General features: G+C 45.8%; 1 protein-coding gene across 1 annotated transcript in view; it reads left to right on the forward strand.

The window, feature by feature from the left end:
- The window catches only part of foxp1b (forkhead box P1b), a 149327-nt gene that overhangs the window by 81621 nt on the left and 42960 nt on the right, over nt 1–24746 (forward strand). The window contains 1 exon segment of the mRNA XM_076095763.1: nt 12969–13076. Within this exon segment, the coding sequence (XP_075951878.1) occupies nt 12969–13076 (108 nt within the window).

The raw sequence follows: 24746 nt of genomic DNA on the forward strand, positions 1-24746 counted from the left end.
GTGTGTGTTCCTCTGTACCTCTGCCCTGCCCGTAGGGGCATCGGGCTAAACACGACAGCGGCGTGTGTCCCGGCGTATCCCAGCAGCCTCTCTGGCTGGAGAGAAAAGGATCACTTCCTGGCAGGTGCGATGTGGGGAGCCACAGCTCCTGCCTTTTCGCTGACTCGCTACAGAGTGTGGTTAAAAAGAGGGAAAAAAGTAAACTAGAGAGGAAGGGGGGATGAAAGTTACCCGCCACTCTATTAATACGTGTACAGTATGTGTTCAGTCCATTTTAACCACCTGAGCGGGAGCCAGGAAGCCAGCACTTGCAACCATATTTTAACCAGATGTTTAAGAGGGAGAAGAAACGCCTCACAAGAGTCTTGCAATCAAAATAATTGTCTTCACGGGTGGATGTTTACAAAGTGTTAATGTGATATTCTGCAGACTAACCGAGTCTGCTTTTATGTGTTGGAACATGATAAATGCTTCTGCCTGTTAAAACACCAGCACCTTTTACTTAATATAGGAGCAATGCAGTGTATAAATGCCTTCACAGGGACGTCTGCAGTCAGCCATGATCCCACTCCTTTGCTTTCACCAGACGGGCCTCTTTGATAGACAGTCAAAGAAGCACCGGCAGAGATTCGTAGCCACGGGGCAACAGCGCTGCCGCAACCTGTCCTCTTGCCAAGCCCTCGTATCAGACGGAGGCACAGTGTCATCATAATTCATATTTCACGAGATCAAACGGTGATTTCTAATTTGATCCTGTGTTTAATTTATTTATTTCCCTACCTGATTGGGGCGAGTCAAATGGAAATGTACAGTATGTAGGCTGACATCTAATGGAATCCCCTCGTTTTGCTTCAGGGGGAGTTTGTTTTTGGAGCATATTAGCTTTGGCGGCATTGTAGTCTGACGACGATTTCTCTCAGGAATCGATGTTTAATTTGAATAATCAAAAAAAAAAAACTGCGTTCTTTTGGTTTGCGGGGACATCCGTGTCCCAGATGAACAAAGAAGTAAATGAGGGGGAAGAAAAACAGGTAATTATGCCGAACCAGTAAATGAATGACCCACTGACCCTCAGTCCTAATTGATTTTGTAGAGGCGAATCGTTTTTATCACCCATTCTGATGTGTTTTTGTTAACTGTCTTTTAGCTTCTTTTTTTAAAATATAATTAATTGGTTTATGTGAATAAAGAATCAAATAGTAGAAACGGTGTTGGAGGACATCTGCGTCTCTTCCATTTACCAGCAGGGCAATTATAGTTGGCAGCCTGCGCGCTGTGGAATGATGTCATATCCTGGAAGAAGAGCAAAGACTTCACCTCCCACCAGAGTCATCAAACCCACAATGCTATTTAGCTTTATTTACTGTTCATAAAAAAAGCATAATGCATACCATTAACATACTGCAGGCTGTCTGGTGGAGTGGTTAGGCTTGTAGGTACACAAATTATGCAAAGGAAGGAGAAAAAAAGAAGTCTGCAGCAGCTGTGTGTATTCCAGAAACGGCGTTGATCAGAGAGCCGCCGCGGCCGCTGCCGGGTCGGGCCATCGACCTCACACGCCGCTGCAAATATGCGGCGGTCAGCGGGCGCATGCCAAGTCGCGGTGCAACGCTACGTGTGCAGGCGCGCTGTCTGGGCGATGACATGTGCTGCTTTGCATGTAAATCCTTTTAGCGGTTCACCTCCGAGTGAACCCACTGAGAGCGATTCTGGTGCTGGCTTAAAGACAGAGGTGTGTTTTTATGACTAGGCGAGGCACGTCCTCTCCAAGGCCCTCAAGCACTGTGTCCCTCTACCCTCCCCTTTAATCACTGTATCAACCACTCTCATAAACTCCATGAGGTGTGTATGAGTGTAGGTGTGTGTGTGTGTGTGTGTGTTTGCTTGTGTGTGTGTGAGCACCGTCTACGCGTCCGTGAGCATGTGCCCTTCCTTGTTTCCCCCATTTTTAAACTTAATCAGCAAAAATAAAAGCCGTTGTAAGCCGGCTCATATTAAAGGGGTGATTATTGGTAATAAATAGTTTTTATACATACTTATTACAGAGGCAGTTTTCTTCTTGCGCTTAATGAGAGTAATTTGATTTGCTTGAGAGATTACAGTTTCCCAGAATTAATGCGGCAATCCCCATTCCAAGATAGAGTGAGATCTAAGATTCTTCACAGGTCGTGTGCTGCTAGATGCACCCCTCTCACATAGCAGCTAATGGAGTTGAACAGCAGTCTGTCATTCCCCCCCACCCCACCCACCGCCCCAGCAGCTCTATAGCCCACATGCCCTTGGTTCCTGCAGAGCTTGTTGTTTGGGCTACTTCTGCCACCTGCATTTTACTTTTACCTCTTATTCACACCAACTGCTGCTAAGTGCCTCTCTCTGGAAACAAAGAAGAAGAAGAAAGAAACGGGGGGGGGGGGGGGGGGTGATGGTGATTTATTGTATATATGCAATGTTCAGTCAATGAAAATTCAACATCTGGACAAATTATTCACACAATTGCACTAATTCAAATGGTTTTCAAGTTGCATCAGGGCCTGTTTTTTTAATGTTTTTTATTTTTTAGCCATAGTTTTTTCTACTACGCCGGTTTGTCGCCGTTTAATATTTCCGTCACATGTTTATGTAAGCCCTTCAAGCTTAGCGCATAACTTAATTTGAGTTGTGATCATCTTCTCCCGCGACATTTATTGAAGCCTGCAGCCTGCAGGTCTCAGCGCCTAAAGCTGAAGGTGGCTCCGGCAGATTGAGGGCGGCCAATTCCGCCTCCGCACTGCACTCCGCATGTTAATTAAGCTCGAGGTGGTTTGGAAAAGTGCTTACGCCCAAAGGACTTATTTCACGAGTTGTTAGTCGATAAACACACGGAATTGTGAACTGTGGATGTGGCTCCAAGTACTTCTGATGGCCTACGATTTTATCTTTAGTGGGACTGTTGATGGATCCCTTGTTGCCTGAAAGCAACGGAGAGCAACTCAAAAGCATGGATTTGTCATTAAATGGGTGTTAATTGTGTTGGTAGTGCTGCCATCATTTCCCAGAAGTCCCACCTCTTCCTTTAACTCTGTTGCTTTCATTCCCTGCCTCAGATGCTCACTTCTGAACAGTTGACAGTTAATGTAAGTTGGCTGCAGCTTTAAGGGGCATTAACATGTTGCATCTAAAAATGCATGGAAAACGCCAGCCGTGCCACTTTTCATCCATTAATACAAGGTGCGTGGGAGGTAGCACTGCTGTCTGCGCCTGCTGTTACTAATCAACCAAAATCTATGACAGTGATGAAGTTGCGATAATTTAGCAGTAAGCGTCTCTGACTAAACTAAACAAACTTACGCACACCTACATTGACAGCACTGGATATGATTGCGTAACATTAAACCGTTTTGTGCGATTAACTAGCTGCCACTTGTAGCCATGTACAGGCCCTCACTACTACACACTGCCATTTTGTGAGTAGTTGTGTTCAATACATTTGGTGCATGTAATGTAAAGCAGTTATCCTATCATAAACATACAGTTTATGGCTGTGCAATACTTCAGTTTCCAGCATTGCTGTACGCAATGCTGAACCGTTGGCACTTGAGTCTTCTCAAGTCCCGTTTAATGCTTGCATTAAACGGGTGGCCCGGCCCGACTCAACTCACCTTTGGTACCAGGTTCTTTTCACTTCGTCAATTGTACGGCGTAATGCTGTGAGCTGACATTTTCTAAAAATCTTCATCCAGTGAATAACAAAACTGCGGTCCCCATTGACGCCAGTTCGATTTGAAAATGATGGGTTTGTGCAGGAGGATGTCGCGCTAGTGACGATTCGTTCTAGTATCGGCTCAGCTCGCTTGGAACCTCGACTGAGGCGGTAACAAGAGAAAGTACCAGGTACTACCTCTGCTTTTGCTAATTGGAAAACCAAAAAGGTTGAGTAGAGTAGAGCCGTGCCATATGCAGAACATTATGTCATCGCGTTACCAAGATCGAGTGAGGGTCTTCATCCTCCTTGGCACCAGAATTGGCAGTCCCTTGCTTTCTCATACACCTTCCACATCTTCCTACTATGTCAATAAAGATTTTAAAAATAATTAGAATATAAAAAATCACTTGAACCACCACCACCACCAAAAAAAATACAAAATTGGGGCCCACCATGTGTCATATCACCTGCCTGTGAGACTATAATACATTACAGTCCAGTATGACGGGGGATGTGTCTGACCCTGCTGAAGATTACTCCTCTTTATGGCCGGAGCTGATCAGATTTTTTCCCCTCCTCCCTATTCTCTTTTCCCTTTCTTTATTCCTGGCGGCACAGGATCATATTACCCATCTTGGAATGACTTCAACAGAGACACTGCTATTCCCAGGGAGCTGTCTCTCCCCGCTGCAACTCAATCCATAGCCAATTGGACCGGCCTTGTGATTTATAGAAAATCCTCTCCTTTCCGAGGAACTCTCGCTCCACACACACACACACACACACACACACACACACACACACACACACACACACACACACACACACACACACACACACAGACTGGGAATTCTCCCCCAGCAGCTCGTGTTGTGTTGGGTCTCAGGTCAGGACGGTTCAAGGCAGTGAGCATCATTGGGTAAAGATGTACAATGGAAAAACCACACAAAGCCTTCCCATAAAGGCTACGGGTGCGTTCGTTTTATGCAAGGTACATAAAGCGGAAAAAACCCTCTTTAGATTTTAGTGTCTCGATGAAACGGGACACTTTTGAGAAGATGCTCGCCCGCTCTTCGGGCCGGATGTCATTGCTAATCTAGTCTTCAAGGGAACAGTCAAAGGTTAGCTGTGGGCAGTGTCACGCTTGTTGTGTGCCGTACTGATTAGTGGGATTATTCATCTAGATGAGTTACTTTTGCATCCACACACTGAGTTAATCAACGCGCCCCGTGGCGCCGAGGCTGAAGAGTGGTCAGCTGACAACACAGGGCCATCAGTTCGGGCCCCGAGCAGCGCGGCGCTCCATGACCGCGCTTGAACTTACCGATCGCTCCCCCCCAACCCTTCCTTTGACGCTATACTATAGCCGCACGTCGACCGCATTCATCTATATTCCCCACAACTAAATTGGAAGATTTAGGGGGGGTTTACCGGGCGTCCCGGGTGTATCAATAATGTTGAGTCCTCTCGTCTATGAGACCAGAACGGATCCAGCTTCCCATTCTAAACAATATCATTCACGCATGATAAAATCCGCTCACAGTATTCTAGGTCTCACGCTGGGTTTTTGGAAGCACCCACTTTCCCAAGCACAACACCCCCCCTTTGCTACAAAGTGATGCAACGCTTCCAACACAGAGGCAATCGGCGGAAGGGGGGGCGCGTGTTTTCTAACAGTCCGTCTAAGCGCCCGGCACAGTTGGCGCGCCTCTGCTCTCTTGCTCCCACTTTATCAACTTGACGGATATGATCGCTGTATTCAGTGGTGGGCATCCTGAGGCATCATATGCTCAGAACAAAAAGCTAAGGTCAGGGAGAGGCGGGCTGCTGAGATCTGCCCGCTGCATCATTCCCAGATCGTTTTATTTTTTTCTCTCTTCTCTGTTTAGCTCATTTTATCCTCCTCTCACTCGCATACTTTTATTTTCTCCCCCTCTCTCTCTCTCTCTCTCTCTCTCTCTATCTCTCTCTCCATCTCCATCTGCCTCTAAATGACACCGAAGCACCGACTGCTCCTCCGACTGATTTGCCTGCGTGTGACCTCCCTCCTTTTAGTAGAGCCATTCACAGGCAACGCTGCAGTCCAAACGCCCGGCTCTTGGCGGGTAGACGGTGACACGCGGCTGTGCGCTGATAGACTTTCCACTGGAGTGGATTAAATCAGCATCAGGCTAGTGGAGCTGATTACCCCAATATGAAAATGCAGTATCTTAATGGTACATATTTTCATGAGGCAGCCCAGTTGCCTTTCATTTTGCGGCTAATATGTCTATTCTTATGAGTCATTTACTTCTTTAATTACCTTTAGCAGCAGATGCACAATGGTGTATTAATGTGAATGATTTTTACTGCCACTTTATCATACTGAGCCCGTGAAGTTGAAAGGCGTAATTGAGGCGGAAGAGCGACTCATGAGAGGAACAATATTTAGCTGACAGCTCCTCTTGTACTCTGGGAGGGTGTTTATGAGTTTACACCGCACTAAAGCTGTAATAAACACAGTATTCCTTTTGATAATGGCGCGGGGACGGAAACGCTTTTCACTCAGATCTGCTGGGTTATTTAATCATCCCGGGAAGTTGTTTGGTAGAATCAGACAACACGCTGCATGTTTGTATGTATGTGTGTGTGTGTGTGTGTGTGTGTGTGTGTGTGTGTGTGTGTGTGCTCACTTGCGCGTCGTCGTCTTGTCACCGTGTGTGGTTTGCATAATCTATTTTTTTTCTCTCCATTTTTTTTTTTTGGTGGGCAAATGAAGAAGCTGTTTTGCAGCAGCCTTATTTGCAGCATGTGCAACTCTGACGATCCATGTCATTTGCATGCGTGCGCGTGTCGCGTCTTGTGTGTTTTGTCTGCAGCCTGTGTACTCGCTCTGATCCCGGCCACTCTGAATGGAAGGCCTTCTTTAGCCATCTGTTGTTAAGCTGCTGGCGAGGCAAGGCCGGGGGAATCCAAACAAACGGCGAGCACACAGCAAACGGAAGCTGTCAGGCCGGCATAGCTGAGCTGACCTCGCCGGGTTGGAGGGGGGGGGGGATGATGACGACCCCTCTGTACCAGGCTCCGAGCGCCCGAACCGCCTGGTCGGGGCACTGTTTACCCTCCCTTCTGCACCTCCTGCAACCTCCTCCTCCTCCCCTCTGCTACATTCTCCTTCTCCCTTTTTACCTCTCTCTCCTATGTTTCACACTCTCCCTCCATCAGTCTGTGCCCCCTCTCCTCTCTCTCTTTTCACTCCCTCCATCATCAGTCCTGCTTCACAGCGCCCTCTCTTCTATCTCCGCTTGCAGTTAATAACTTTGCTTTCGTCGTGTTTTTCTTACAGTCAAAAAAACATTTGTCAAGGCAACGCATTACCTGTTATGGGAAGAGAGAGAGAGAGGAGGGAGGGTGGGGGGGTTACAGGAGGGGGAGTATATTGGACAAACAAAACGGGCTTTTTATTGAAGTCAGATTTGGTCTTATGTAAGTGCACGCACTGCCTTATTGTTTGAACGTGGATATTTGAAATGTTTAGTGTTGTCATAAATATTAATAGATTAGTTGAAAAGTGCAGCGAAGGAAGGGAAATGTAGTAGTTGGGAGTGGGTATGAAACGTTGATTTATTTATGTATTCTACATGAATTAGTTTGGGAATCTAAACACAGACTGGAGAGTGTTGTTGCGAGGGCCCTGTAATGTGCGAGGTTTGAGCATCGGGGGCCTGTTTTCCATGTGGAGTGGCTTTTTGGAAATGGCATTAATTACATACTCACTGCAGACTTCCCCTGCTTTGCATTGCAGATAAACGTCTGTATTACAGAGGAGAAGGGGGGGGGGGGGGGTGCAATTAATATAAATAGACATGATCCTGACTGCTTATCAGCTTACATGTTTAAAAATCGCCCCCTGCCGAATTAAAAATACAAAAATTATACGCATTTCAATTAAAATGACAAGTATTCCGAGTGAATTCCATTACTATATGTTTGCACAGTAAGAACCTGTCGGACACTGTATCTGCACGCCGTCATGTCAATATAGGACCACTGGCTACAATAGCCCACATCGTTTATGAGATGATTGGATGATTATTGTAACAGAGAGGCAGAGGCGGCCTCGTCTTTGAAAAGGAAACAGCACGAGTGATAAATGTCAGGTGAGTTGAGATGTGCGATCAGTCAGAAAGTCAAGCAGATAACCTTGACATTTAGGCCCCCCCCCCCCCCGAGCGAGACCAGAGGGCCCGGTGTCTTCAGAGCCGGACTACATTAAGAGCTAACCTATTAGTCGTGTTGTTACTGTCTGTTTCTGAGCCACGCTCCCCTGACTAACAATGCCTGGCATAAAAACGTGGCCGCTGAGTAAATACGCTGAATCACACACACACACACACACAAACAGATGCACATCTCGTTCCGTCTCCCTTTCTCCGAGTGGCCGCAGGGATCCGGTTACACCTGCCTGCACATCTTCTAGCAATTAGTAGCAATCTGCTCGAAACCATTTCACGTTCAAGGTCTTCCCCCAGCTGTGGCAAGAGGAGCCGGACGTTTATAGAACTAAAGAGGTCTCTCTGTTGATGGGCCCTGAACAAACAACGCTGGCTCCCGGCTTCTCACCGTCTGCGTCTCCCGACGGAGCCGGTTCCCTCCCTCCGCATTCAGCCGCATCGTCTCTGTTTCCTCTGGACCTTTCATCACGCGCCCCTTTTCTATTTGTCTGTCATTTAGAGAAAGAAAAAGCGACGCGAGCGACGCGTGTCTGTCACACATCCCTCTCGGATCCCTTTTACTTTATACACGGTTAAGACTTGGTAGCGCGGGTCAGTAAAGTCGCATTAAAATGAGATTAAAGGGAGACGCATCTGAGATATATTTTTACGTCGTAGTGGGGAAAAAAAAAAAGGTGCAATGGGGGGATTTTCGGCAGAGAGCGGACTTGACTGTGTGGCAATGCTCTGAGCTGGGATTTGTCAGACACCCAGAGCTGGCTTTAGCAGCAGGAAACCCCAAAGCCTGTAAATAATCCACATGTGCAGACTGCACATAAAGACATCCAGTACTTAGCAGTTCCCTTATCGCAGCGTGATAGCCCAGGGACACAAGAGAGCCTCTATTCGCTAATACGGTGTGAAAGTAGATGCAAACGCCTGTTTTTTATTATTGAGGAAGTTGCGTTAACCGGGGGAAGAGGCTGTGAACTTTGAACACATTTGAGATGGGGGAATATAAAAGAGGAGCGTCAAATGACAAGGATACAGAATTGCACCGGCTTTGTTGCTGATAAAAAAAAAAAAATACGTTGTCATGTGCTGGAGGGTGTTTTCTAATCAAAAGCACCTGGAGGGCTCACTCCCTCTGAGCGTGGCGTGTGGACGTAGGCGTCCAGTTCTACACTCGTGTTCTAAATCCCAGTAACAAGCTCGCCTCCCAAACAACAGTCAGTTTGCCATTATAATGGGACGGCTGTAGTCTTGTTGACACACCAGACGATGCTTCTGATACATACGACGGGACGCGTCAACACGCAGTGTGTCACAAATCCCGTATTTTTTTAAGTAAACTGCTTTTTACATTACAATGTAATATAGCAGAGTTTAGTTCTCCAGTAGTGATCATTACCAGGCCTGAACATTTATTAACTGGGGAGACCTCATCCGTCACTTGATTCAGACTCTCATAGCACGTAGACAGCATGCCCCCCCCCCCCACTCCCCCCCCTTCTCTGTGCTGGGCTCTTACACTCGAGCGTCCAGTACCTTTTGAATGGAAGATCAAAAGAAGATTAGAGGAGGAGGAGGAGTCGGAGTGGGAGGAGGAGTGGGGCAGCTCTGAAATAGAGGAGTGGGTGCTGAGTAAACATCGCAGTGACAGTTCACAATGGGTTATTGTAGCCCAGCATTAGGCCTCTCAAAGGCTCGCCGGCTCCAGCGGCCTGTTTATTCGAAAAATACAAACATGACTGCAACGCTCCTGAACGTGGAGCCGGCCTCACAGCGCAGGTTCTCAGCCCGCTCGCCGCTTTGGTCTCGTTATTTTCTGCAACACATTTTACTCATCTTCTAAAAGAAAAGTCACATTGTAAAGTTATGAAGACAGCACATCCAGGCATGTGCTTGTCTGCCAGCGGTGTAATTTCAGTCAATTTGTCAAGAAGATCATTGGCTATGTTTTTCCAGTGCATGATCACATAATTATTGCCCTTACTTTAATGGGAAGAATCATTTTAATGACGCTGTCAACATGTATAGTCGGGAGGCTGTGTTTTGTTCAATGATTATGTTTCTCCTAAATTTAAGCTGCCGTCCACAGCAGTAGATATCTTTGCGTTTCTCCAAACTGGGGGCCTCCCGTCTACTGTAGAAAATACAACCCCACTTTAAAAAACGAACAAACAACCATCCCTTTACTGTACTTGTTAAATGCCCATTTTTGTAACGATGCGTAATATTGCAGGTTCAGTATTCCTGTATCTACTCGCGTTAACTTTCCGTGCTTCAAATGAAGATGACAGAGAACAGACTTCCCAGAAACGCATCTCTTCATCCATTACTGTCTGAATTTCCTATCATATCCTGTTGACTCAACTCTCTTTGTTCCAACACCCTCGGTTGTAAACCCAGACACACACACACACACACACATTTCACTGCATGTGTCATCAGTTACAGGGGAAAAGAAAACAGACAACTTTGTTTACTCTTCAGTGTGCCCGTAATACCACGCCTTGGGCGTTGTGAAGGATTTCGTTACAGCAATTTTTTTTTTTTGTCTCTTCAATTTCCTCATGAATTATCAGCGTCTTACTGTCTTAGTCATTCAAGCTCTCTTTCTCACTCACATGATGCCTAATTTGCTGACTACGTTGACACCACCTCACCCAAGTTATGTTCATATTTACCGACAGCGTGTGGCCGGTATTGTTTTCACTTTGTTGGTGTGTGTGTGTGTGTCATCGTGTCAAAATGTGGTCCTGGAGACACCTACTGTAACGGGAACTACCACAGAAGTGGTTTGGAGTACTTTGCTGGGTGTTAATATGTCTTTCTGTCTGTGGACAGATTTTCTCACCGCGATAGCGTCACAACCGTGAACGATGCGGTCGAGAAACATTAACCGGTGTGTAGCTGAGATCAAAATGAAGGCCGAGTTCTAAGAGGTTGTAGGCCAACCCGGATGTTAGCCTCACACTGGTTCCCTCAACAAAAATCCAATGGGATTACTTCTTTGGATTATAGCAGATAAAAACGTCTGTGGAAATATCAAGTTAATGATACTTAGGTAATATAGATACTAACATTAGGATATAAACAAACTACACCACGGTCACATGACTTCACGTCACCACCACTAAAATAAAGGCGGACTAGCGTCCGGTGGGATTAAACCCCCCCCTTTACTCCCCTTTACTCCCCTTTACCCCCCTTTACCCCCCTGGCCCAATTTCAATTCCAATGTCTCGCAAGAAGGTGAAGTATGAATATTGTTTTAAAAGCTGGTGACTTTGATATTATGTTTTGATGCTTCAATCAATCAATCAATCATATTTTTTAGGTTTGTTCTTAATTAATTTGTTTTATTGAGGAAAAACAAAACTGATTTATTTTGAGGACTTTCAATAACATTTTTCACCATTTTAAAACATTGATCTGTGTTTGATAAGTTTAGAAGTTTTCCGATCCCTTCACCGCGTCGGCTCATTTCACGTCGTGTGTTTTTTAAAATCGGATTCTTCACCCCGATTCTCAGTTCCTCCGGAGTAAAAGCTAAATGCCTGAACTGTAAGATGTAAATATTACGACCGTGTGGGAGTTGAATCTTGCTCACACAGTTCTTGGTTTCAATTTGAGCACTTTGCTTATGAGTGTACTCGCCTGCCGGGGAGGTTGGGGGGGGTTCCCCCCAACACAAATTTCAAAGGAGAGGACAATTAGGCATGCAGAATGAGATATATGTTGCTCCGGCGTCGTTTATCTTTACGTGAGAGCTCCGAGACGGACAGAGAGAGGGACAAGTTATGCACTTTAAAGTTGAGCGTGGTGAAATGCCAGCAGTGTGACCTCTTTGTAGCCTGCGGTCATATTTATGCCTCATGATGTCATCCGACAGCCGTGTGTTTGGGAGGGTTAACACACACACACACACACACACACACACACACACACAGAGATCATCATACAGCTGTTCGCTCCAACCGTTAACCGTCTCTGGCCTTTCTGTCTTAAAGTATCGTCAGACTTTACAGGCACTAAGACCAAGTTATCTCTGTCTTTTCGTCCGTCCACAGAGCTTTCTGTTTGCCCTTTCCCTGCAGATATCTTACTTTCACACAATCGTTCTCAGCTTTCCCTCCCTTGTTCACACGTCGCTCTTAACTTTTTCCTATCTCTCTCTCTCTCTCTCTGTCTCTCTCTCGCTATCTTTTCCGTTAAACATTCCACCGTTTACTTTGACTAATTCCTGAACCCCTCAAATAATTGACCGGGGAAACCCTCCAGATCGCAAGACGAGCTCGGATGTTCCCCGGCTGTTTGTTTAATTGCGGCGGCGATCGTCTGAGGAACATGGAAAGAATGAGGCCAGTTATTTACCCAGATGGTTTACTGGTGGAGGTGTGAGGCTGGCCAGCTCACTGTGGGAACGTAGCGCTTGCTTTTCTTGGTATCGCTGACCGTTTTTCAAGACCGCTGTGTCCCCCCCCCCTCCCCTCGGCTCTCTCTCTCCAGCTTTGTTTGTTCTGGATGGCATGTTTGATTATTTATCGCGAGGGAAAAGGGAGTAGCTGGAGCAATAAACATGTGACTGCACTGTATTTTGTTTTCCACTGAGAAGGCCGTGTCCTTTAACAGATATTCGGAGCGGCCGTAAAGCCTTTTATTTGGGGAGTTTGACTGAGGATCAAAAGACGCTGATAGTGCCTCTGACCGCTGGTGTTTGCTGTGAGTGCATCTTATCAACAGATAAATATTTCTTCTGGCTGGCTTTTCTGTTTTTGTTTGTTTGTGCCTTCTTCTTTCTCTCTGTGAATTAGTTTTGTCATGTGATCATTGTTCCCGGTGTGTTTGTGGAGGCATCGTTCATGCCAGCCTTAGATTTATGACTGTGAATGGAGTATGAAAAGATGCTTTGTAATGTTTGTTTGTTGTCTATCAGGAGGCCAAGGGGATATTGTTGTAAGTGGATACATCTGCTCAGACGATAAGCATCAAAGTGTCCTCAAGGGACTTTTAGCATATCTACTTCTAGCATTTCTATTGGATTGTTTTTAAAAAAAAAAATCTCTTTATGCATTTCTCTTTATTAGGCTCTCCAAGTGGCGCGGCAGATACTCCTCCAGCAGCAGCAGCAGCAGCAGCAACAAAACACTGGCCGCAAGTCCCCCAAAGCCAACGACAAGCAGCAAAGCCTCCAGGTACCGTCAGACACTCTTATTTATTTACCCGTGATGATAATCTGATGGCTCGCTTATTTGACTTTGTGGTTGATGAAATTACAAAAAACAAAAAAAAAAGAAGAAAAAAGAGTAAGAAAAGAGGGGAACTTGTGCAACTCGATCTAGAACACGATGTGCGAGAAAAAGCGCTTCGCTGGGGAACAAACAGGAAATTAAAATCGGCAGTGCAACATTTGCAATCCTCACGTATTATGTGTGATTTAGCAACACACACACACACACACACACACACACACACACACACACACACACACACACACACACACACACACACACAATCAACCATCCAGTGGTATGTAGGCATGAGATATATAGGCCAGAATGTTCTGTGTGGCCAGTTGACCTCATCCAGAGTCATTCCAGTGAAGTGACACACATCAGCATGTTTTGTGGCTGATCCTGACTTCTGTTTGTGGAAAAATGCCTCTTTTTTTTCCCTCTCACTGACTGCACTTAGTTTGGGAGGTGAAAGCAGGAGAAAGTTCCTCCCACGGAGATGCCAGTCCGGTGAAGCAGAGGAAACTCCATGCTTTCTCTGTTTGCCTTTCATCACTGCTCTACACACACACACACACACACACACTCACACTCTCGTGGAGCAGCCCACCGGTGGGTGGGTGGGTGTGGTGGGTAATCCAGGTGGAGGGCTTGGAGGTGAAGTAGAGAGAGGATTTGGAAGGCTTTTGTGATGCGAAGAAAAAACAGCATGAAAAAAACAAAACAACTTTTTTATCTCGCTCTGCTTGTAATGTGAATATCTGATGCGATATTTACGGTAATTTTGGATCGGCTGCCTCGGAGATGTACGTCTTTGTGTTTGAACAAGCAGCGGTTGTTTGTGTCGGTGTGAAATCGCAAACGACTTCAGGGCATATTTGGTAATTAATACGGAGGCCCTGCTCTCTCTCTGTGTGTGTATATATAATATTTAATACCCTTACTATCCCATTGGGGCTCCTTTTTAATGAGCTATTGTAGCAGCTAGGTCTAATGTCAGGTTGCGCAAAAGCCTCTTTGTTGTGCAGATGTCTTCGGAAATAGCTCCAGAGGATGAAGTATGACTGTGATGACCTTTCAGTTGTGCGCATATTTGTCAGGATTCAAATAAGTTGAAAGGATCAGACTAAACTGTTTCCTCGGCCTGCCGGGGAATTGTGCTGCAGAGGTCAACAGAGGGGACCACGGCGGCCGATTCCAGCGTACAGCCAGTTGTTGGTACATAGTGAAGTACTAGACCATCTCCTGCAGACAAAGACAAAATTAAAATTCTAATTTATTAATGTATACAGAGAGCTCGGCCAAGCTGTCACTCAGCTATTGAAAAGAGAGTCGGGCCCTTTCCCCCGCTTCCTCTCCCCTCCCCTGCCCGCCTCTTGTGAAGAGAGCACACAGCTCGCCGTGGTATCTAACCGACGGCGTAAATTGGCTGCTCTCTTAATGTCGTATATGTTGCGTTTTGCCGGGTTGAAGCTGCCATTGTGAAAAAAGCCACAGGTCCGGACAAGTGTTTGTTTATCTCTGAATTACATATTGTGCTAATTAAACACACGGCGACCGCATACACGCACACAGCTTACAGCCAGGAGTTCATGCATAAACATCAGCGTGAGGAGGATGTATTACATTTGTTTTTGTTGTGTGTTTTTTCTTTTTCCTTTCTTCCCTCTCGTTGGCGAGGTTTCTCTTGTTTTCTCTCGTTTCTCACTCCGTCTCTCTCTCTCTCTCTCTCTCTCTCTCTTTCTCACACAAACACATTTTGTGAAACTCCAGAGGGTTAGAGTCTCATCTCACTTCCTCTTTTAAGAACAAACCCCGGTGCCTGGAGGAGCCCCCTTCACACAGAACGTTCACCATCTCCATCACGCAGCCCGGATAATGATTCTCCGTTGAGCCGGACCGGGTCATCAAAAGACATGGTCCGACAATTACGAGGCTGTGTAGTAAGCTGACACCCCATAAAAAGCACCTGATCTGGGGATGCGGGCTCCATTCATCTCAGCGGTCTTCCCATTAGGCACGAGGAGATGCGCCGAGAGACTTTCACTCATTTGGAGATGTGACTCACTTTCCAATTCCTTCTTATTCAAGTCAAAAATAATGAAGCGCGGCACATACAGAACATTTGAAGAAAAGAAAACACAAGAAAAAAAGACCTGTGTAGAGTAGTAAAGGCGGGAAAAATATGAGTCAAGCAAGCCTCAGGGTCCTTGATCAGCATTAAATGGCTCTTTGGTTTTATATCTCCAACAGGGGTCCCCCCCCCACCCCCCACCCTACACACACACCCACACACACTGGCCACCTCTGCCTCTGAATGAAGATGCCTCCACTCACCAGCTTGGAGGCGCTTTAATCAGGCCTCGGCATACAAACAGCTGCCGCGCGGGCTGGAAAGCAGCTAAACATACTTGACTGGTCAAAAAAGCCAGTAAATTACATTGACTGAATGACACGTGTGATTAAAAGAATCCATGCCGCTTTTACCTTTTTTTTCGCCGCCTCACACCTACGGTGGTGGCGCGCGGAGCGACGAGAGACCGGGCGACTCCCACCCCGCTAATTACCATTATCAGTGAAATGGTAGGGTTTGACTCATTAGTTCCATGTGCATTTAATTAGAGGCAGGCTGAAATTGGATTTAACTTATTACTTTTTCATGGATCACTTTCTTGTCATCACTTCAAATTGGATTGCAGCCCCAGGTAACTAATTATGCCAGCCGCAGGATCAGGAGTGGAGAAATAGGTAATTAGGAACAACACTGTCGGACCCTCGCTGATAGTCCACCAGCGCCGAGGTGGGAGGAGGAGGAGGGGGGGGGGGATCGGAGCTCGTTCTGCCGCGTCGCTCGGTTAACTACAAACCTCGACGCACGAGATCCCAGGTGGGCTCCGAACCTCCTACAGGGGATTATGGGCTGAAGATGTTGTGTCAACATGGCGTCTTTGCTGTCAGCGTAACGCCTAGATTGTGCTCGTTTTCCCCATCCAGGACGGTGTCTTGAGATTAGGCCTTCATTATTCATGCCACTGGTACGGTGTGATGTATGGCCAGCAGCCAGCTGCGTGGACGCTGCTCGACTGACGTTGACGGGTTTGCTGTCTGTGGTGCGTCTGCACTGATCGTAATGGGAATACACGAATGGCCAGATTCAGAGCAGATTGTCTGCGTATAGAGGAGGGGAGACGATAACGTCACTTCACTTGCTGTTGAGAGCGTTGAAATTCCGTCTTGAAGTGAAAGTCGGAAAGCATCGGAAGCTAAAAGAGCATCTTTGTACTTTGGGTTTCTTTGTGTTTTTTTATGTCCATTGTAATTGTGTGTTGGCCTTTTTTTTGTTTTTTAAAATGAGAAACACCGTTCACTCTCCTCCGATGAAGATAAATGTTGTGTTGAACATTTTCCTGATGTCAAAGGTGCATCACATGTTATTCTTCAGACACAGAGAAGCTACTGATAATGTTTCAAAAACCATGCCAGCAGACAATCCTCTTATCTGTGCTATTACCGGTTGAAGCCACAATCTTCACTTCTTTCTTCTACTTTTTTTTTTCTTCTTCCCCTCTCTCTCTCTGTCTCTCTCTCTCTCTCTCTCTCTCTGTTTCACACCATAGTGTACAGCCTCACAGAGGGCATCTCCAGGTCAAGAGATAATGTCTTTTCAGTTTACAGGATGAAAGCCTTTTAAGTTGCAGAGCGGCCCCTCCTCCCCACGTTTGCTCTTCACATCCTTCATTTGCGGTCGGTCGGGGGGGGCGTGATGTGACACAATCCAGGGGCCGAGGCTCTGTCTGACAGGACAGGGAGAAGCCGCCGGCTCTCTTTCTCTCCCTCTCCTACTGTTTTTGCAGCAGGCCCGTGGCATTGTCCTGACACATGTATACCACAGCGCTCCAATCTGTGAGTCATTAGAGCACTAGGCCGCTGCCCGTCAGCTGGAGCTCAGCCAGTGCTGCGGGGCGATCTAAAGGCAGCCCAGCCGGCCAGTGGGCCAACGTGGCACGGCAGTGGTAGACGGTGAACACGAGACCGGATTAATGTTCTGGGTTAGTTTCTGTGAGATAAAGACAACACTTAACACAAGACAAAAGGAGTATTTTGTATTCAGCTCAAATACATTTGGGAGAATAAGAGGTGTAAGACAAACGTGCTGAGAGATAGAGACACAAATCAAAGCATTGGCAATTTCCAATTGATTCACTCAACGACTGCTTTAAACCGGCCGATTATAGTGCAATCATCTGCAGGTTGTTTTGCACAGAGCAGGAAGTAATTCACAGTTTGTGTGTTCATAGCAGGCGGTAACCACCAGGTCTTAAAAATCTGAATCATTCTTTCAAATGGGCGTCAGGGGGCGACTGATTGTATAGACGTCTATGGGAAAATGATCCTACTTCTTTGTTGATTTATTACCTCGGTAAACATTGTAAACATGAGTTTATAGTCTCATTTGCTAGTTTCAAGTCTTCTTCAATACAGCATGATGTTCATTTAGTAAATTATGATCCATTTTGAGTGAAATAGTCCATAAAGCAGGGTATGCTTTAGGGCGGGGCTACCTTGTGATTAACAGGTCGCTACCATGACATTTTGGGAAATATGCTTAGAGGGGAAGATCGGTACCATTTACTCTCATGTTTGTAAGGTAAATATGTCGCCACTGTCAGCAGCGGGTTAGCTTAGCTTAGCAAAACGACTGGAAACAGGCACCAGGACGTGTGGTTTCTACACTTTACGCATTGGGGTTTTTTTTTGCGTACAAATTAAAGAAATGGGATACAAAGAGTTATTTAGTGAGCGTCAGAGGAGCTGGCTGGTGGATTTTGGTACCTTTGGACAGAGCTAGGCTAGCTGTTTCCTGCTGTTTCCCGCTAAGCTAACAGGCTGCTGGTTGTAGTGTCAAATTCAGCGTCAATCTTCTCATCTTACTCTTGGTAAAAAAAAAAAGTACAAATGTCAAACAATTCCTCTTCAAAGCTGCGTTATCTTTCCTGAAGACACTCTGGGTTGGAATTTTATTTGCTTCTTTGCCTCCGGGATGCGCTGCTACTATCAATATTTCAGGGAATATCGTTCAAGAATAGCTTCCCCTTTTCCGTCTGCAAAGTGTCTCCAACGGTAAAAATCCCATAATTCATCAGTCGTGTGCATGATCCCCAGGAGGAGTTCATCTCTTTGTGTTGGGTGAGAAGTCTCAAGGTGATGCTGTAATGAAATCTCATTTTGACGCGCGCGTTGCTTTGAGGTGATACAATCTGTCAGGACCGATCAGCAACAACACGGCGGCCGGTGCTCGCGTGGAACTCCGGGATCAGGCCGTCTCTTTTGCTGCTTGTTTTCCTTGTCATATTGTAAAAATCTATCATGTGTACGGTATAGATTAGAACCAGGTTTGGGATAATCCTGTCAGAATGAAGTCATCTGTCCCAATTCCGCGCAGCCAAGCAGAAACTGGGTGGGTGGGTGAGGGGGGGGGAGCTGCTGCGTTAAGATCCGTCTCCCAGCCAAGACGATGACTGTCGAATTGACTCCAGTCACAGCGCTGGGAGCCACTTATCATTTTTCGGGACCCTCTTTTTCGTTTGAGGCCTGATGTTTCCCTTCGAGCGGTGAACCCTTCTCACCCCTCCACCCCACTCAGTCATCCACCCAGATACACACACACGCCCCCCCCCCCCCCCCCCCCCATTGAAATGTGTTGTATCTTTGTGTCATCCTCCGGCACTATATCTTGATGTCGAGCGTCTGTTGTTTGGAGTGATTCACACACTCTTTGCGGAGGGTTGGAAGGACGGATGGGATGCGCAGGCGACCGTGGCATTAATAAACACTAACAGCCATGCAAGGTGCAGTCAAGTCTGCGTCGGCTCACGAGATGCCCGCTTTCTCTTCGGGTGTCGTCGCGCACACTTTTCTTTTGACAGCTCTACGATTCTCTGGTTCCAATTCTTCACTATTTGTTAGGAGCAGGAAAGAGAAATCCAGAGACAGAAAGAGGCCCTCGGCTAACATGAGGACATCGTTTGGAATTGTGTTTCATGTTTGTGTTGGAGACCGTGCAGCAAACCATCACGGCACTCCACGTTGTTACGCCCAATCTGCAGAACGTTAAAGTAACATTGCATTTTAATTTAGCCTTATTTTACTTGTCATATGAATCTCTGTTGCTTCCAGGAATGTTCCCGAGGAACGTTATTGGTTTGTGTTGGAAACAGGACAGGCTAACAAACACCGTTTAATAACGCCACAGAAAAAAAGGTTCTCTAAACCGTTAATCAGCGGTTAGCGGTGCTGTGCGCACTACGTCGAGAGTGGGACGCTTAAAAAGCGATGACAGGAGCCACCCGCATGCTTGCGCTCTGCTAGAATCGGCGTAATTATCACAGTAAATCTCGTGTATTTGTGATTGGGTATCAAAAGCCCATGAATTAGAATATGATCACAATAACTGGGGCTTTACACAAACTTGTTTATGGTTTCAGATTTAGCGATTACGTTATATTTATACCTCCGCAGCCCCCACAGAACTGTTATTTCTTATTAAAAGGACTGTATTAATATAGCTTCTGATTGAAATCAAAGATTTAAAAAAAATAAATTACCAAACAAGACGAGGCAGAAATTCCCCCACCTCCTTAAAATCAACGTCGTTGCTCAAACCCCAAAGTGTTCTTGTTTTGACGAAGTGAAAAACCGCAGTAGACGCTGTACATGCTCCGTTATACACCGGCTGTCATATCACCTCAGCAAATATTTTTGCAGTTCACATGTGCTGACTAAACAATGTGTTCTAGAATGCTGAAATTAGAAGTAAATAACCAAACCCATATATACATATACATAAATATATATATATATATATATATATATATATATATAATGGACTGGTGACTCAGGCGTGACTTACTGTAATTCCACTCTGCTTCGGGTGATAACCTCATTCACTCCGAATATGACTTATTCCAAGTATCAGAGGGAGTGTCGGTGGGTTGCAGATGTTGAAAGGTGGGTTCACTGTCATGTCCTAAGAATGGAAATATAACGTATTTTAAAAGGACCTTTTTTTTTTTAACACAGCACCAACAATAAATCAAACTTAAGAGCGTCAAAAATAATGAAAAATAAATTCAGTTTAATTGCAAATCGATCTCTGAAGACCAGATCACTTCTTAAGATGCAGATTGCACCTCTTCTCAATGTTTTACTGCTTTCAGAAATATCACAAAACTCTCCTGTATGATGTCATTGTGAACGAGTGGGTCACCGAAATGTAATGTAGGTTCTTTCTGAACTGTGCTAAGTCTGAACCTTCGCTGTAGCTCGGAGTAAAAAAAGAATAAAAATAACAGCCAAGTTGATTGAATGTCTCCTTTGACTTTGCTAGGGGACGCTGACGGAGTAATAAAAAGATAAAGAAACAACAGAGAGATCACACATCGTGGCGCTGTTTGCGGATCTAGAAGGTGTTTTTGTTGCGGTTGGCGATATTATATAGAGCAGCTGTTATTTATATAGGTCCCACACCTGCCCTGCTGACTCCCACCATCAGTAAACAATGATTTACTCTACACACGCACAAGGAAACAGACTGTGTTTGTTTTCTCATGACAATGGTCCAGGTCACCAGAGCTTCTCAAGAAAAGGAATGACTGTAGTTTTATATTTCCCTCCACTTCCTCCCCACTTCTCTCTCTCTCTCTCTCTCTCTCTCTCTCTCTCTGTAGTAGCAGCAAAGACATGGGTTGGCATGCCGGTGCAGCTTACTCACCGGCCGCGTTAGATGTGTTTTGGAAAGGCTTTGTAATTGGAGGCGAGTCGTTATCTTTAGCCAGAGCCGAGCGGAGCGCGGCTCTGGCTAAAGATAACGACTCGCCCAGACATTAACTCATACTTTCACTCTAACTCAAGCAGGAAATATAATGTCATCCACTCTGTCACGAGCACAATCGCTCAGCGCCCTCTGTAAACTATCGCAAGGGAGCGCCGGTTCAGGGCTCAAGGATATTGATGTTTCTCTGTGCGCAGGAAGGAGGGCGAGAGAGAGAGAGAGAGAGAGAGAGAGAGAGAGAGAGAGAGAGAGAGAGAGAGAGAGAGAGAGAGAGAGAGAGAGAGAGAGAGAGAGAGAGAGAGAGAGAGAGAGAGAGAGAGAGAGAGAGAGAGAGAGAGAATCTATATAGCGTGTGTATCTCATCGACACATATGTGTAATTATTTTACATGGCGCAGGCACCGAGGCAATGGATAAGAAAGACTAGTGTGTGAGAGGAGAAGCTTGAACTGTGTGTCTGCTAAATTTATCATGAGGCCTTTGGGAGCGTTGAAATGAGAACAGTGGCCTATTACTGCTAAGAAGGTGTTTTATTGAGAATACGCCGACATGCCACCCCAGGGAGAGTGCCGGGGGAGAAGAGTGTGGCTGTAGCCTAAACCACTTTGTGTGTGTGTGTGTGTGTGTTTGTTCGTGCATAGTTGTGAGCATGTCACTCGTCTCTTTGTGTGTGTGTGGGTGTGCGTGAGCCGTCTTAAGGGTGTCAGATAGAAAAATAAAGGCGTCTTTTCTTCCACTTAATTATTCACCATGATATGTATTGGAATTGTCACTTTTGACACTCGAGGTGTCCCAGTCAATAATTTATATAGGTCAGGCCAGCTTAGCAGAGCTCATTGTTAGTTATTAGCAGACGAGAGCGGCGGCTTGTTATGCAGCCGCTCTTGTTTATTTTACCAGCGTGTTTGCGGACTGGAACGCATCCCACCAACATTCCTTCATCCTCGGCCAAGGGGTTTACAGCTTGTTGATACGAAGCTGTGTTTTAGAGCGCTGTTAGTCAGCGCCGTGTTTATTGTCATGATAATTAACAAAAGTGAGGTGTTAATCTCGCCTCATGCCTTTCCTCTAATTCTTTGTTGAGTGGGTTGCACAAGTTGGAGGACCTGTTTTTATTGTTGTTACTAAAAGGAAATAAGGTCTTTGTGTTTTTATGTACTATAGAGGGAAATGTGGTTGTTGTTGGATTTAAGTAGAGGTGAGATTGGTTAGAATATATGTATGTATATATACATAAAACATTGAGAGCCAGGCTGCTCTCTCTCTCTCCTGGTGAGTTCAGCAGGATCTCCAGTAGGTGGCAGGGTCCTGTTTTTCCTCTCCATGTCTTCTCCCCTCACTGAGTGCACACGGGTGTTAAAGAGTGTGATGATATTATGACAGCTAATTGCTCTCATTGGGGACGGAGTCGGATGGATTGCCTGGTTCCGTAGCAGCGGTAATGTTAGCTATTAATGTGAGTGTTTTTTTTTTTTTTAGCTTGTCCGAGGCCAAATTGTAGGATAAGCGTTTTTTTCAAAAAACAAACTGGAAACACGTTTATGATCTTTCTGACCGAATGCACACAAACTTGCCGTGGAGCACCGCGGCTGGTCGCGTGCGACGGTTCAAGTGCGCACATTAAAATTCTGTGCAGGCAAAACAAACTGTTCTCGTATACATCATGTTACTCTGAAATGAAATGCACGTGTCCCAGCTTGGGGAATTTGAAAGGAACAAGGGGGAAAAAAGCAAAACAATAAGTACAAAGCGTCTGAATTGTTTGTGAATTTTGTTGTTTTCAGCATGTGAAATGAGTTGTGTCTTTGTTCCGCCACTGTAAACAATTCCATTTAGCAGAACAATAAAGGGGCCGATAGCGGGGCCGGTTTTCTTTCTTTCCGCTGGATAGCTGTGTTTACTTATCTGTTGTTTAATTAAAGGGCCTCTTTTCTTTCGGCTCCCATTGTTTCAATAGTACGGCCGGAGTCCCGGCAAAGGGTCAAAGGGTTAACAGCCGTCAACTGTGTCTTTTTTTTCCTTCTTTCTTTCCTTCTTTTTTTTTTGAAAGGGGCCCCCCACACACAAAGGCACGGGTTCACCTGCAGCCCAGCCCGCGGCTCCCTATTGTGTGGCCCCATTTGAATTGATTATGTTTAGAGGGCGGGTTGTGATTGGTGGAGAAGGGCGTGGTTGATTGGATAGTTTTGTATCTTGTCAGCCGGGGAGCAACCTCGCGCGTGCAATCTGTCTGTATCCCGAGGAAGGTTGGAGGCTCCACAGCACAGCAGCGCTCGCTCTCAGCCTCCCTGCCTGCCAGTCCGCGTGTCTCTCTCTCTCTCTCTCTTGCTCTCTCGCTCTCCCCCTCTCTCTCACACACACACACACTCTCTCTCTCTTTCTCTCTCTCTCGCTCTCTTTCCCTCGCCGCTCCGTTCTCCGCTCTGCTTCACTCCACACCGCGTGGCCCAGCACTCTGTTTACCCTGCCAGCTAAATGGAGTTTGTCAGGTTTGTCAATATGATTGATTTCTGTGATTTTTTTTTATTTTTATTTCTGTGTGTGTGTGTGCCTGCTTTCTTGTGTGAGGGAGAGAAAAAAAAAGACTTGACAATTTAATTTGACCGGGGAAAAAGAGAAAAGGAGGCTTTATTGTCTTGCCTGTCGTTGATGTTGTATCATTGCAATTGGTTAATTCTTGTCATGCAGTTGGTTGTGTGAGAGCAGCTATTATCCAGGGTTTACTTTGCCGCCGAGACGCCGAAAGGTTTACAGGCTCGTCCTGATAGGAGACAGCAGGTGTCATGTACATTACTGCAGTGTATCGCGTTTCAAAACAAGCCTGTATGGATTAGCTGCCTCTGTTTATCTGTGTGCTGCCGGTGGCTTTACAGCATTTCACTTTCACTCCCAGCAACAGTTTGTTTGTGCTGCGCTTGTTTGTCAGTAAGATGCCCAGCCATCTACAGCAAGTTCCTGTCTGCCATTTCACGCTGTTTGTTTAGTTCTGTTTACTTTGCCGATAGTGAGCTAACCAGTTCAGCAGGATCCTGTACTGTACTGTACACGCTGGTTTGAATTATGGAAAGTTCTGGGAAGAACAGGAGTCAGGTCTGCCTTCTCTTTTACACGATTTGTTGCTTTTATTCTCAGAAAAGGATTATATTATTGCTTTATTGTTTCGAATGTTAGAAGAAAATCTGTAGCTGTTTTTTTTTTTTTTTTTTGCTGGCTGTGTATTCTGCGATGATTTGTTAAATGAGAGCTGGTCGGACTGCGCTCGCTCTGAGTTTATGGCCTGGACTAATCCTCGCTCTCCTCACGGTGTCACACTGAGTTAAGACGGACTGGCACAGCTCTATATTTGACACCGTCGCCACAAAACCACGTTGGGCCGCGCTGTCACTCCGAATGTCATCTTCCTGAAAAGTTTTGAGTGTGTGAATGTTTGTACGTTCTCGTGTGTGTGTGTGTGTGTGTACTTGCAACAAAGGGTGCTTTTAGGAGGCAAAGTTGAGTTATTTTTCTTCCATTTCTTTTCTCTCTGCTGTCAAGTGTGAGTCTGATTTGACAGCTTTGAGGTTTTACACAAAAGACAGCTATTGACTTTCTGCTGCTTAATGACCTCAAGTGTCTTTACTCCAGTGATCTCGAGTAATACACTCACGCAACTGTGGAAAGGACTCGCATGTGATTCACTTTTTCCGAAATGCTGTTTTTTCTAGTTTTGTCTGTTCGCACTCACCACAACCAGTTGTCGGGACGCAATGTTTTTCCGCTACCTTGTGTCACCGCAGAAAGAAAGTGGGTGTCTTTTTTAAA

This window comes from Anarhichas minor, unplaced genomic scaffold (assembly GCF_050575085.1).
Source record: "Anarhichas minor isolate MPS153535 unplaced genomic scaffold, ASM5057508v1 ptg000021l, whole genome shotgun sequence".
Classification (NCBI taxonomy): domain Eukaryota; kingdom Metazoa; phylum Chordata; class Actinopteri; order Perciformes; family Anarhichadidae; genus Anarhichas; species Anarhichas minor.